The sequence below is a fragment of the Westerdykella ornata genome (assembly GCF_010094085.1).
Source record: "Westerdykella ornata strain CBS 379.55 unplaced genomic scaffold EI97scaffold_39, whole genome shotgun sequence".
Taxonomy (NCBI): Eukaryota; Fungi; Ascomycota; class Dothideomycetes; order Pleosporales; family Sporormiaceae; genus Westerdykella; species Westerdykella ornata.
Genome location: NW_022986889.1, coordinates 160461 through 171710, shown reverse-complemented (window position 1 = coordinate 171710; position 11250 = coordinate 160461). Strand labels below are relative to the sequence as shown.

The 11250-nt window shown below is 51.8% G+C and overlaps 5 protein-coding genes across 5 annotated transcripts; 3 read left to right on the top strand and 2 right to left on the bottom strand.

The window, feature by feature from the left end:
* Window positions 1–411: 411 nt before the first annotated feature.
* EI97DRAFT_406490 (uncharacterized protein) lies at window positions 412–2166 on the bottom strand (the record flags this gene model as incomplete). The annotated part of the gene is made up of 1 exon (XM_033796589.1): window positions 412–2166. A coding segment is annotated over exon 1 (1719 nt), but the record flags the coding sequence as incomplete, so codon positions are not given.
* A 481-nt stretch (window positions 2167–2647) lies between these two features.
* Window positions 2648–4259, top strand: EI97DRAFT_470491 (uncharacterized protein). The gene is made up of 5 exons (XM_033801771.1): window positions 2648–2837; window positions 2885–2953; window positions 3007–3625; window positions 3674–3962; window positions 4008–4259. Exons 1-5 carry the CDS (start codon window positions 2677–2679, stop codon window positions 4028–4030), a joined length of 1161 nt encoding a protein of 386 aa, XP_033649943.1. The 5' UTR covers window positions 2648–2676; the 3' UTR covers window positions 4031–4259.
* Window positions 4260–5304: 1045 nt separating this feature from the next.
* EI97DRAFT_213768 (uncharacterized protein) lies at window positions 5305–6493 on the top strand. The gene has a single exon (XM_033793794.1). It carries the CDS (start codon window positions 5551–5553, stop codon window positions 6094–6096), a length of 546 nt encoding a protein of 181 aa, XP_033649942.1. The 5' UTR covers window positions 5305–5550; the 3' UTR covers window positions 6097–6493.
* Window positions 6494–6568: 75 nt separating this feature from the next.
* On the top strand, window positions 6569–8451 carry EI97DRAFT_437024 (FAD dependent oxidoreductase). Its single transcript, XM_033799251.1, has 2 exons — window positions 6569–7139; window positions 7200–8451. The coding sequence occupies exons 1-2, from the start codon at window positions 6891–6893 to the stop codon at window positions 8370–8372; spliced, it is 1422 nt and encodes a 473-aa protein (XP_033649941.1). The 5' UTR covers window positions 6569–6890; the 3' UTR covers window positions 8373–8451.
* Window positions 8452–8685: 234 nt separating this feature from the next.
* On the bottom strand, window positions 8686–11209 carry EI97DRAFT_484086 (uncharacterized protein; the record flags this gene model as incomplete). Its single annotated transcript, XM_033802108.1, has 4 exons — window positions 10676–11209; window positions 10342–10615; window positions 8757–10302; window positions 8686–8721 (listed from the first exon to the last, which is right to left on the bottom strand). Exons 1-4 carry the CDS (start codon window positions 10890–10892, stop codon window positions 8686–8688), a joined length of 2073 nt encoding a protein of 690 aa, XP_033649940.1. The 5' UTR covers window positions 10893–11209.
* Between the last annotated feature and the right edge of the window lie 41 nt (window positions 11210–11250).

Here is an 11250-nt window from a genome sequence, read left to right as displayed (position 1 = left end):
GATGTGGTAGGCGGTCTCGCCTTTGTTATTCGCGATGAACACGTTTGCCCCTGCTTGAAGAAGCGATTCAATCATTACTTGATTTTCACGATAGTACTCACTGGCCGCCCGATGAAGGGGCGTTTCATTATCGTCGTTAAGCGCGTTCACATCTGCCCCAAGTTTGATCAAATTTCCAACGTGACTTGGAAACCCGTTCTCAACGGCAAGGTGCAGAGGCATGCCTGTGAGATTGAAAGCCCATCTTGGTCCCTCTTCCAGCATACTCCCTGCTAGCCCTTCCGGCCTGGCTGACCCACATAACGGGGGTATCGAACTGGGAACGTTGGCATCAGCTCCCGCTTCCAACAAGTGAGTTACTACATCCTCATTCTCCTTTGCGCAAGCGATATGGAGGGGAGTCTGACCAACACAGTCTTTCGCATCAGGGTCAGCTCCGCGCTCCAGAAGATAGGAGACCATGGAACTGCATCCGGAGAAAACGGCATAGAATAACGGTGTAAGTTGATACTGGTCTCTCACGTCAACATGGGATGTCTCGATACAGAACCTGACAATTTCAAGTTGTCCTAGGAGCGCCGCAAGATGAACGAGACCTATGTCTCGCGAAAGCCAAAGATCTCCACAGATCCGTGCTTGCCACCGAAGCCAAACTTGGTGAAGGTGGCTTCCAGCATCTAGTAGAGGGTGCGAAAACTCCAGAAACGCTACTCCACTATCGTTGAGATGGCGCAGCGAGTTGCGACACGAGTATTCCAGAAGAGGTTGGTTGCTCACTTCTGCAAAGTAGTTCCTGACTTCATCATGGCCGGTGATGGGAATGCGGGGATGCTCCTTCAGAAACTCGTAGGAGTAATCGAGAATCCGCTGAGCCAGTATCCTGTGATTTTCGGATGGCTCCATGTGGAACTGACGGAGTTCTGGATTCTCATTGAGGTGTAAGAGAAAGTCTGTCCAGGATGCATGTACCGGGACGACGCTCCTTGATAATGGCTCGCTAAGTTTCTGATCGATTATCACAAGAAGGTCAAAGCAAGAATGGACGTAATCCGCAACTGCATCGCCCAAATCTTGCCCAACAGCTTTTGGGGTGCTTAATGCTGTGCCTAGCTCCTCCGGGGTGAGGGGTCTGTAAGCGGTCACGACCCATCGCAACATCCTACACACGATATCTTTCTTCGTTGCGGAAACAGACAGAAGCATTCTTCCGTACATAGCATCAAGCCCTTCGGGGAATTCATTGACAGCATTTTCCAGCTCGGGACATATGCGGCTCTTCAAAGAATTTATGGCGAAATTTACCCAGAGGTAGGTACCACCGGAACATTCGACAAGCCGGCGCTTTATATTCTGCCGAAGCTCCTTTAGGTGAGGTTTCTTTCGTTCCGAGCATGCCAATTCATTCATGCGAGAATCAATGTAGCTTTCAATGTCTATCGTACGGTCATCCTGAAACGTAAGTTCTAGCCTCAACCGTGGAAATTCGCCAAGGATATCCTCCAGAACCTTTGGGTCTTTCCTGCTAGTGATAATCATCTTAACGCGCGGCTGACGATTTTCAGAGTGAGAGGTTCTGTTAAAGCTGAACAGTCCGCGGAGTTTGCTAAGCAAAGGCATCAGTGAATCCCCACGGCACTCGTTGAGCCCATCCAGTATGCAAGTTACGGACTCAAGCATTTCATCGCGGATCATGTTTTCGAATACATCCCACAGAGTCTCGAATCGCTCGTGTCTGAAAAGGGCCTTTTTGTGTCTCGCAAATGGCTTCCGAATATGGCGGAATAGATCCTCAGAGTCATCCAGTAGCTGGTATATGAGGCCCCAGAGGATGTATGAACCCGTATTCCTCCCGTTGTAGGCGCTACAGAAGAAATATATCAGCTTTAGGGTAAGGGAATTTTTCCGACTTATCTCGTCTCGGTCAGCAATGAGATAGAGAGCAAGCATTGTCTTTCCCATTCCGGGCGGTCCAGTAATCCAGAGCAACTGCAAAGGTCTGTTGAGCCACTGAGAGTACAATGGGCTGCGGAGCATCCATTCACACGTCCCTTCCGTCCACCTGCCCTTCTGGGTTAGCAGAGTATGCCTATACTCGCGTGGATCATTGTTGTCGAGTGCCTCAAGGAGCATGCGTTTGCATTGCTCATAGGGTGTTTCATTATCTTTGCCGCCGAAATGGTTATGATTGACGTTCCCTTGGTCATTTCAGTCAGCTGCAATCGTCTACATCGACACCTTTCACCCTACCAATGTGAAGGTTTTCTCCGGCGTTTATGGGACCTTGGTTAGAGAAGGCCCCTGTGGTCACGTCGCCGAACAAAATATTGGGAGTCTATGTGGCACGGTTAGTAATCGATGTGCCGATCGGAAACGCATTACTCACCTGCGAAGTCATGATAGTTTTGCCGACCAGCTTGGCGACAGATCCTTATTTTATATGGCGACGACCCATGAGGTTTGTCCACGTGAAATGGACCACGCTGACAGAGTTTGTGACCTGCAGTTTTCTTCAGCTGGGTATGTCCATCAAGTCAGTGAATTTCAGGTTTGCCAAGCTCTATGGCCACTGGCAACTCATGTGCTTCGTGTGGCAATTGATTCCCAGCTCAATTGACCAGACCAGCGGCTCATTCCCTGCAATGTCTCAGTGGCTTAATAGACTGATGTCAGCCCACAATGGATCACGAAGCAATGAGAGCTTTCTTCCTCAAGCGGAAAGGGGCCGGTGATCACAGTCCGGACAGTCAAACCACTGATCTCGGAGATATAGAGCCACAGAGAAATCTGGAGTCTTTCCCGCACAGCAATACGAACCTGGTACCAAGAGGAACTGCTCTGTGAGTTGATGCATGCTCCGTCTAAAGGTTTTGCTGATCCATTGAAGCATGGCACCTGAAGAGACTAGGCCCTACGGGCCTCTGTTCCTGTACGAACCTCCTAACGCTGAAGTCGAGTAGGTGCATCATACTCAAGACCTAAAAGCAGAGTAGTGCTTATGTGGAACAGCATCATCCTTATACATGGACTTGGGGGTGATCGACAGAATACATGGACATGGACAAACATTGATGGAGAACGCTGCTTCTGGCCGGCCGATTTGCTTCCTACCGATCTTCCACGAGCTAGGGTTATTACTTGGGGATATGCAGCCAGGACGATCAATTTGGTCGACGTTGTCTCTCAAGCACCCTTGAAGTCGCATGCGGACAAGCTGTGTACTGAGCTGAGCAACCTGCGGGAGGGGATCGAGCAGCGGCCTCTCTTCTTCGTTGCGCACAGTCTTGGCGGGATTGTAACAAAGAGAGCGATACTACATTCCAGTGAATCTAATTTGGAAGGTATCGCCGCCATCGGAGAGGGGACTCGTGGTGTTGTCTTCATGGGCACTCCTCACGACGGATCTGGCTACGCCGATGTTGGGTCGTTTCTGATAAATCTGGTCAAGATCTTCATCCGTCATCAGCTCAATAATCAGGTGATAGAAGGGTTGAAAAGCCATAATCGAGAGATCCAGGAGCTGGAGCGCCGTTTCAATCAGCTCCTCCTTCGCCGCCGTCCAACCAAGACCGCCATTGAAGCACGATGCTTCTGCGAGACCGAGCCAATGAACGCCGTGGTAGGCCTAGTACGTTCCTAATGTCCAGTTTTAAGAGAATATTAACTAACAAATCAGGTCGTTCCAAGCCTTTCATCAGCACCGCCAGCTTATGAAACTCCTATCGACGTCGATGCCAACCATGTCAACATAACAAAATTTTCAGGGCCCCATGATCAGACATATCAGAACGTGCTAGCAGAGCTAAAACGCATGATAAGGTCGGCCAAAGAGCGACAGCAGTCTGGAAACGAAACTGGTAATGACGGTACACCTGTGACACACGTTGGGAATAATACGCATGGTGCTTTAGCCAACTATGCCCCGCAGAATATTCAGAACAACACGGGAGGTTCTGTCCATTACGGTAAGCATTCTTACAGAACAGGTAGATGATGGCTGACGAAGACAGGCAATGTGAACACATACAACTAGTATCTGCACGTTTTGGGGATAATGGGTCGAATGGAATGAATCCGCTTTCATATGGTGGATGATAGAGGGTAGAGTATGACTCTGTACGCACGCAATATTATTAGCAAATCGGCCAATAGATGGGACGGTGCGTTTGAAGGTTTACCTAGGTCCCTACGGGGTTACCCTCGTTCATCGATTACCCTTATCTTTGAACAAGACCCGATTTTGAAAGTTAAAGCTCTCTTACATTGCTTGAACAGGTGTAGTTAGGAGCGCAACTGTGTCAGATGGATGTGTGCGTGGGCGTTGACATGCGAGAGGTATTGACGTTCTTGGCGTGCACGAATCATCCCGTCTGCACCGTCACAGCCCTATACCTCCTCAAACCCCACGATACAGAGGAGATAATTAGGTTTTAGTACGTTATTTAGCTGCTGTCATTGCATTTGTTCTTTTTAGTTTTCGGGATTCAATGAATACCTGATGTCGCATGAAGTTTCAAAAGCGCCCCGGGCCTCGGCATCTCAGTTCATCATTCCCCGTATTTGCTTTTCGGTGCATGTGTCCTTGAGTTGGAAATGGCTCGCGGCTATCTACCAAGGCCGACGTGGTTATCGGTTGGGCTGTCTTTCTACGATCTGGCCTCCAACTGGCATTGGGCAATTGGATGCGCCAACGGAGCCCGCGGTTGGGCAAGGAGGGGCGAAGAAATCGGCTTGAAACGTCAGCTCTCGGAGTGGTGTCACCGTCGCAAGTTACTGAGGAGAATCCCACGGCAAACTTCGCAACGCCGCAGAAGTGTCCTTTTGATTCTTCATTCAGGAAAAATTCGCTGAACACAGAGTCGAGCGGAAGAGGTTCTGGACTCCTCCTTAGGGCTGCTCGGCTGCACGCGTGCGCTGGCTTTGCATATGCGCTCAGGACATTTTTTCTTCATCGAACCGCCAAACGATATGCAGCCCATCGTCGTCCCCTGTCGTTTTGCAGACCGCCCGAGTCGGTGAAAGATTCCCAAGAGTTCGCTTTCCGTCCACTCCGGCCATGAGTTTGTGCGACGAGCGACCCGTCTGGCAGGGCTGATTGGATCTGACCCCGCGATCCTCACCGACCTGTTCGTCGTGGGGCGACGAATGCCAAGCTGTGAATACGTGGTTTGTGGCATGAGGTTGGCCCAAGTGAGTGGTCCGCCGGAGGATTGGGAATACCGTTATGTGACGGGAGGAATGTGACATATGGCACAAGTGATTTGTTGAGCCGCAAATGTGGCCACAAATGCGCCCCTCTTGGAGATCCTGATGTGCGTGTGCATGTGTCCAGTGGCCTTGGAGGCGGTATTTGAGGGGTTATATCGCCTGCGCTGGATGCATTCCTGGGTTCTGCGAATTTTCAGTCAACTGCAGCAGGGTACTGTGTACGCCCTGGGAGATCTGTGATCTTGCTGGCGTCTGTTCACCAGAGCTTCTGAACTCCCTGGCTGGACCTCATCTTCCTCTCTCATCACCTACCGTTTCAACCTCAAGACATATCCGCAACCCAACATGCCATCCACGCCTTCAACAACGCCTTTCCAACCACCCCCACCTATCCGCACCTCAACAGTGGCCTCCCAATCCTCCTCCTCAGACGCCATGTCCCCTGGTTCCGGAACCTTCTCACCCGCATATCCACCCCACGGCAGAGCCACCGTCGCCTCCCCGACAGAAACCAAGTTCTTTGACGCCATCGTTTCTTGCGTCCGCGGACATAGCCGCTCAAGAAGTCGTTCACGAAATGGACGCCATTCACGGTCACGGTCACGCTCGCCGATGCTGAATGCACCTCCCGAGCAACTTACCTCCTCGCCTTCCAAAAGCAGTACTTCCACACAAGGAGCAGGTGTGCGGAAACCGCAACTGCAGTCGAGACATGCCTCGGCGGGGAGTCACGGGTCTATACCAGCGGCCGCGAGACCAAGAAAGTCGGAGAGCCCATTACCCAGACGGACGAGCAGTGATATGTGGCGGGGGAGACACTCGAATGAGTGGTTGTTCGGAGGATGGAGTGTGAGGGAGACGGCAAGAGATATTGTAAGGAGGAAGAGTTAGATAAGAAAGAGATTGACTATCTTGTTACCGCGATGAGGGCTGCGTGGTTTTCCTGCCTGTGTGGTGTTGGTTGTTGACTGTGTCTTGATGCCTGGAAGAAAGATGTACCATTCCGAGGGCTTGTGCTGAGATATGGCAAGGAGAGATGTATTTCACCGGACTAAGCCATTGGAGACAGTCCTGATGGTTTGAGTGATGGGTTCGGTTCTTCATTTTTGGTACAGCTGGGTCTGTCCTTCAAATTTCCCTGTATGTATTCGTTAGCTGGATAATGGAGGCTTTTGTTCGCGGAACCATGACAGCAATACTCGTACGTCGCGACTTTTTGGATTCGTGACAAGTTCAAGGGCTGTCAGTGTTCGAGAGGAGAGAAAGGGTTTCCCAACAGGAGAATACAACGCACGAGCCAATCCCAAGCGTGCTATGACGGCACCATCCCATGCCCTGCGTTCATCTATGTTCAGCATGCCGTCACCGACTTCCCGTTCCTCACCAGAGAGGTCTCAATTATTCCTTTCTGCTCCTTTGGACCCTTGTGTACTCAAATATGCTCAAACATGCCTCGTCTATCGAAGTAATACCCCCGCTTAACCCCTCGCTTCTCCCGGATTGAGCACCAGCGTGGACAGTGCGACCCACCACATGCGCTTATCTGTACGGAATCGTCTACAGCTACATTCACCTCTTCGTTCACCGCTTGGTTGGTGAATTTATAGCTTCTTTCCAGCAGTCGACTCGTCCCTCCCATTCGATCAGATTGCCTTAGGTGACGGTGATCCCCATAACGCGCAAGAATGATTCACAAACGAGCAACCCTTCCCACGCCTACTTCCACCGACTCATTCTGGCACACCGAGCCAAATGAATTCCTCCTCGGCCACCGAACTACGGCAGAGATACCTGCAGAGGCGGATATAGTCATTGTAGGAAGTGGCATTACAGGAACGTCTGCTGCGCGATATCTGGCAGAAGATAAGCGGGCCAAACACAAGTCAATTGTACTCTTGGAAGCTCGAGAAGCTTGTTGGGGAGCCACAGGGAGGGTAAAGATCCCGTCGGCGGAATAAGACCCTTAAGATTGGCTGCTAATCTAATATTTCCAGAACGGCGGCCACTGCCAACCGCTCCTCTTCGACCGCTCCGCCGAAGTCGCCGCTTTCGAGCTCAAGAACGTCCATGCCGTCAAGACCTACATCCAGGAGAACAACATACCGTGCGAATGGCGTAGCGTTTCCGGCTGCCGCACCTTCTGGACGGAAGAGGTCATGAAGGAGGCTGAGCGGGAACTGGAACATCTCAATAAAGTTGCCCCAGATATCGCGCGGTATGTATCCATTATTCGGGACAAAGACGAACTAAGGAAACACCGCGTCAATCCAGACTGCCTCGGCGCCACCCTTACCGCCGGAGCAGGCAGTCTGTGGCCTTACAAACTCGTCACATACACCCTGGAGCAACTGACAAAGGCCGGAAAACTGAACCTGCAAACCACTACGCCAGTGACTGCGATATCGTCGTCTTCCTCCGAACACATTGTACAGACCCCACGAGGCTCTATCATCGCGAAGACGGTCATTCTTGCAACAAACGGCTACACCTCTGCCATCGTCCCGCAGTTCGCTGACCTCATCGTCCCCGTGCGAGGCCAAATGTCCGCACTTCTACCGCCAAAGAACTCCACGATCTTGCCGGACTCGTACGGCATGGTTGCCGCACTAGGCCAGCCTTCGAATGCAGACGACTACCTCGTCCAGCGACCCTATGAAGGGGTTCCCAATCCAAGAGGACATTTGATGTTCGGGGGCGGCCGTGGCGCTGGTACCCTGCCTACAGTGGGCGAATGCGACGACTCTGTGAAAGATGAAGGGTCAGCTGCTTATTTGCGCAGTGCATTGCTCAAAGTACTCGAGCTTGACGGTGATACTGATGGCTTGAAGGAGCTGGAGGCAGTGGCGGAGTGGACTGGAATCATGGGGTATTCTCGAGACAATCATCCGTGGGTTGGGAAGGTGCCGGGGACGGAAGGCCTGTGGCTCTGTGGAGGCTACACGGGGCATGGGATGCCGAATGGAATGTTGTGCGCGAAGGCGGTGGTGGAGATGGTGTTGGGGGAGGAGAGAGGTGAAGAGATGAAAGGATTGGTTGAGCGCATGGTCGAGAATGGTGAACTGCCGAGGAGTTATGTCATTACTCAGGAGAGAATCGAAAAGGCGAGGGGGTGGCCGACGGTTGAGGTGCAGGATAGGCAAGGTTTTCATATGACGAGCGTGGTGTAAGAGGGTTGGGGTGGTCAGGATGCATAGATCACGACACAGTTTTGTTTTGCGGGAATTTCAAGAGTATATTGAACCATTGAGTGTCAGCCTATACTGTACTGACCAACGGCAGAGTGACATGATGGACAGGATCCTCGCCGAAAAATACCCTGCCAAAAGATATCAAACCAGCCCGGGCAGTGCCAGAAGACGCCATAAAGCCAACCCCGTTCATCCCCTTTGGGAGACGATGACAGTGCCGCGGATACTCTGCAAGTCCTTCCGATAATCTTTCATCCGTCCCTTAAATATCGCCACAAGCTTGCTCACATCATCATTGAACTTGATGCGCTGCGACTCCTTCTTGAAACTGATCCGCAACCAATACATGTCCTGTACTCTTACAGCGCCACTGTCGTCCGCTGGCCAGTATTCCCCAAGTGCAGCGAGGTTCCAGCTATTAAGACCCTCTCTCGCATAATACCGACGCGCAAGTAGAGGCTTCTCCGACCGTTCTATTACACTGACTGTGCATGTTTTCCCTCTGCTCCCGCACTCACAGCTGAAGGGATTCACAAACGTGCGTTCATCCAGCTCAATAGCGAGAAACGAGAGCAGACCCTGCTCCTTCTCCTTGAGAAACAGGACTAGGCGAGGAGGCTCAGGTTCTGTGAGTTGAATCCCGACGCCGGACGAGCCAACCGTGACTTGGTGCATATGAGCAGAGGACATACTCCCGGCACTGGAGAAGGACATACTGCTTCCTATTGAGGGTCTCGCTGTGTGGCCAGACAGCTCTGATACGCGGCGCGTGTGGTCCGATGGCTTCTTGTCCTTTAACGCAGAGGTGCTCTCGAAGGAGACTTTTTGCCACATTTGGATGTTTCCGAACTCGCAGAGTTCTTTGGGCGGTCTTCTTGAGGACCTTACTTGCGCTTGGGGCCAGGGGTAGGATTGGCCCTCGGTGAGCGAGGTGACTGTGATGAAAGTGCCAGCCGTCCGCTTATTAACGCATTTGTAGCCAGTGACGAGATGTTGCAGGCGCAGGAGATCGTCCTTCGATTTGAACTCTGGAGCTATGCCATTGACGCCATCTCTGGAGAACTGAAGCTTGGCGGTGAGAGAGGCGGAACCGTCTTCTACAGGTGTGGCGTAAATGGGGATAAAGTAGGCGGATCTGGGGTCGATGTCGAGGACTCGAATGCGCGTTTCGCTCGACATGGTGCCGCTGGACTCTGTGGTGGTGACCGTGGTGCTTTCGACGCCTAGCGTGCCGTCCATGTTTCGCACGATGCGGAGGGTGTGGGAATTCGGGTCTGGGAGCACGGATACGTCGAGCAGGACACCGAGATGATTGACACTGACTGCTGTGTTTGTCGGTGTTGCAGGTGGCAAGATGTGGAAAGCTTCATCCGGAAGTTGGAGAAGGAGTTTGAGGGGTATCTGACTGCGATTAACCCTGGTGCATTCGTCGCGGAGTCGTCTGTCCATCTCTCGGACGCATCTGTCATAGATACCTCCTGGGTTCGTTTTCTGTATCTTGGTCCAATCGTTACTTTCTCTTATGCGATCCATCACCCATAAAATTTTAAGGAATCTCAGATAGGACATTGAATCGAATGCCTGGGAGAGTCCGTTGAAGTGGTAGAAGAAAGCCTCCAACCCCTCCTTCAGGGGAAAGTCAGGAAACATGCTGTTTTCTGTCGCCGCTGCATCTTGACCTTGCAATCCGCATGCTGCCGCGAAACGTTCGCTGATCACCACAGGAACCTCGAGATCGCGAGGAGGTGCCGGCGATAGAGGTTCGTCTTTCAGATCAAGTCCTGTTACGACGAGCTGTTTCAGCTCATGCACCATTTCTGCTACATCTTGGTGTTGTTGCCTCTGCAATTTCCGAAGCTGGGACTGGAGATGTAGCTTGAACGGCTCGAGTGTGAGGGTGATTTTGTTGCTGTGAAATGCCAGTTGTTCGGTCAACGAAATGACATACGGGTCGACGTCAATGTTGTATATGATATTCGTGATGACTCCATTCTTCTGACGGAATTTGCTCTGGTCGTTGAGCAGGTCCCGGCATGCCTCTAGTGTAACCTTGAAGTTGCCAATGATATCGGCGAAGGAGGACAGATCTAAAGCTGGAGGCCCAAATGAGCCGAGTTCATCGCTCTTCAGGTCATTATTCGCTTTCGTGACGACCGACTCGATATTCTTGAGGTTGGAATAGAGGCCGTGGAGTGCAGATCCGAACTCGATATATCGTTGTGCTACATCCTCCTAAAGCGGTTAGCCGGTTCAGCTGAGGGGAAGGCATAACTTTAACCCACGCGACGACTTCTCCTTCTTGAAGCCTTTATCGTACACCTCCCAAGCAAGCTTCATTGCGCTACCGACAAAACTGACAGTGCTGAGGTCGAGGGCCATCGCTGTACTGGAAGCATTGTTGTCGATGAGAGCGACCTCACCAACAAGGCAGTGCGACCGTCCGCAGCTACATAAACGTTCTGCATGCCAGGCATTCAGGCGACAATATGGCCGCATCATTGGACCCGTATTCCTCTATCGTATGGGCGGTGGACTTTGGGCTGAGGCAGTGTTTAGAAATCCATCTTCACACCTGCTCCGTTCCTTCAGCTTGCAATACGCCACCCTGAACCGGCTTAACCCACGTCCGCTTCTACCTCCAAAGAAGGCAAACAGTGCTCCATAGCCTTGTGCGTGGAGGCGGGCAACTATGCGGCCAACAGAGCACAGCCGACACGGGTCGTATGTGTCAGGGCTTTACAGCCGTGGCGTATTTTGTTTATTGATGTGTAGACACACCGGTGAAGCCTCACCACTTTAGAAGTACCTGGCCCATTCCCTTTCTTCGTCCCGTACCTTCAACGTCTCATTTCACCCC

What these genes read in the sequence shown, in the direction of transcription:
- EI97DRAFT_470491 (XM_033801771.1), top strand. Translation starts at nt 2,677, where the DNA reads ATGGATCACGAAGCAATGAGAGCTTTCTTCCTCAAGCGGAAAGGGGCC. An exon ending in CCTCCTAACGCTGAAGTCGA is followed by an intron (nt 2,954 to 3,006) that starts GTAGGTGCATCA and finishes TATGTGGAACAG; the next exon opens with CATCATCCTTATACATGGAC. An exon ending in GGGAGGTTCTGTCCATTACG is followed by an intron (nt 3,963 to 4,007) that starts GTAAGCATTCTT and finishes TGACGAAGACAG; the next exon opens with GCAATGTGAACACATACAAC.
- EI97DRAFT_213768 (XM_033793794.1), top strand. Translation starts at nt 5,551, where the DNA reads ATGCCATCCACGCCTTCAACAACGCCTTTCCAACCACCCCCACCTATC.
- EI97DRAFT_437024 (XM_033799251.1), top strand. Translation starts at nt 6,891, where the DNA reads ATGATTCACAAACGAGCAACCCTTCCCACGCCTACTTCCACCGACTCA. An exon ending in GTTGGGGAGCCACAGGGAGG is followed by an intron (nt 7,140 to 7,199) that starts GTAAAGATCCCG and finishes TAATATTTCCAG; the next exon opens with AACGGCGGCCACTGCCAACC.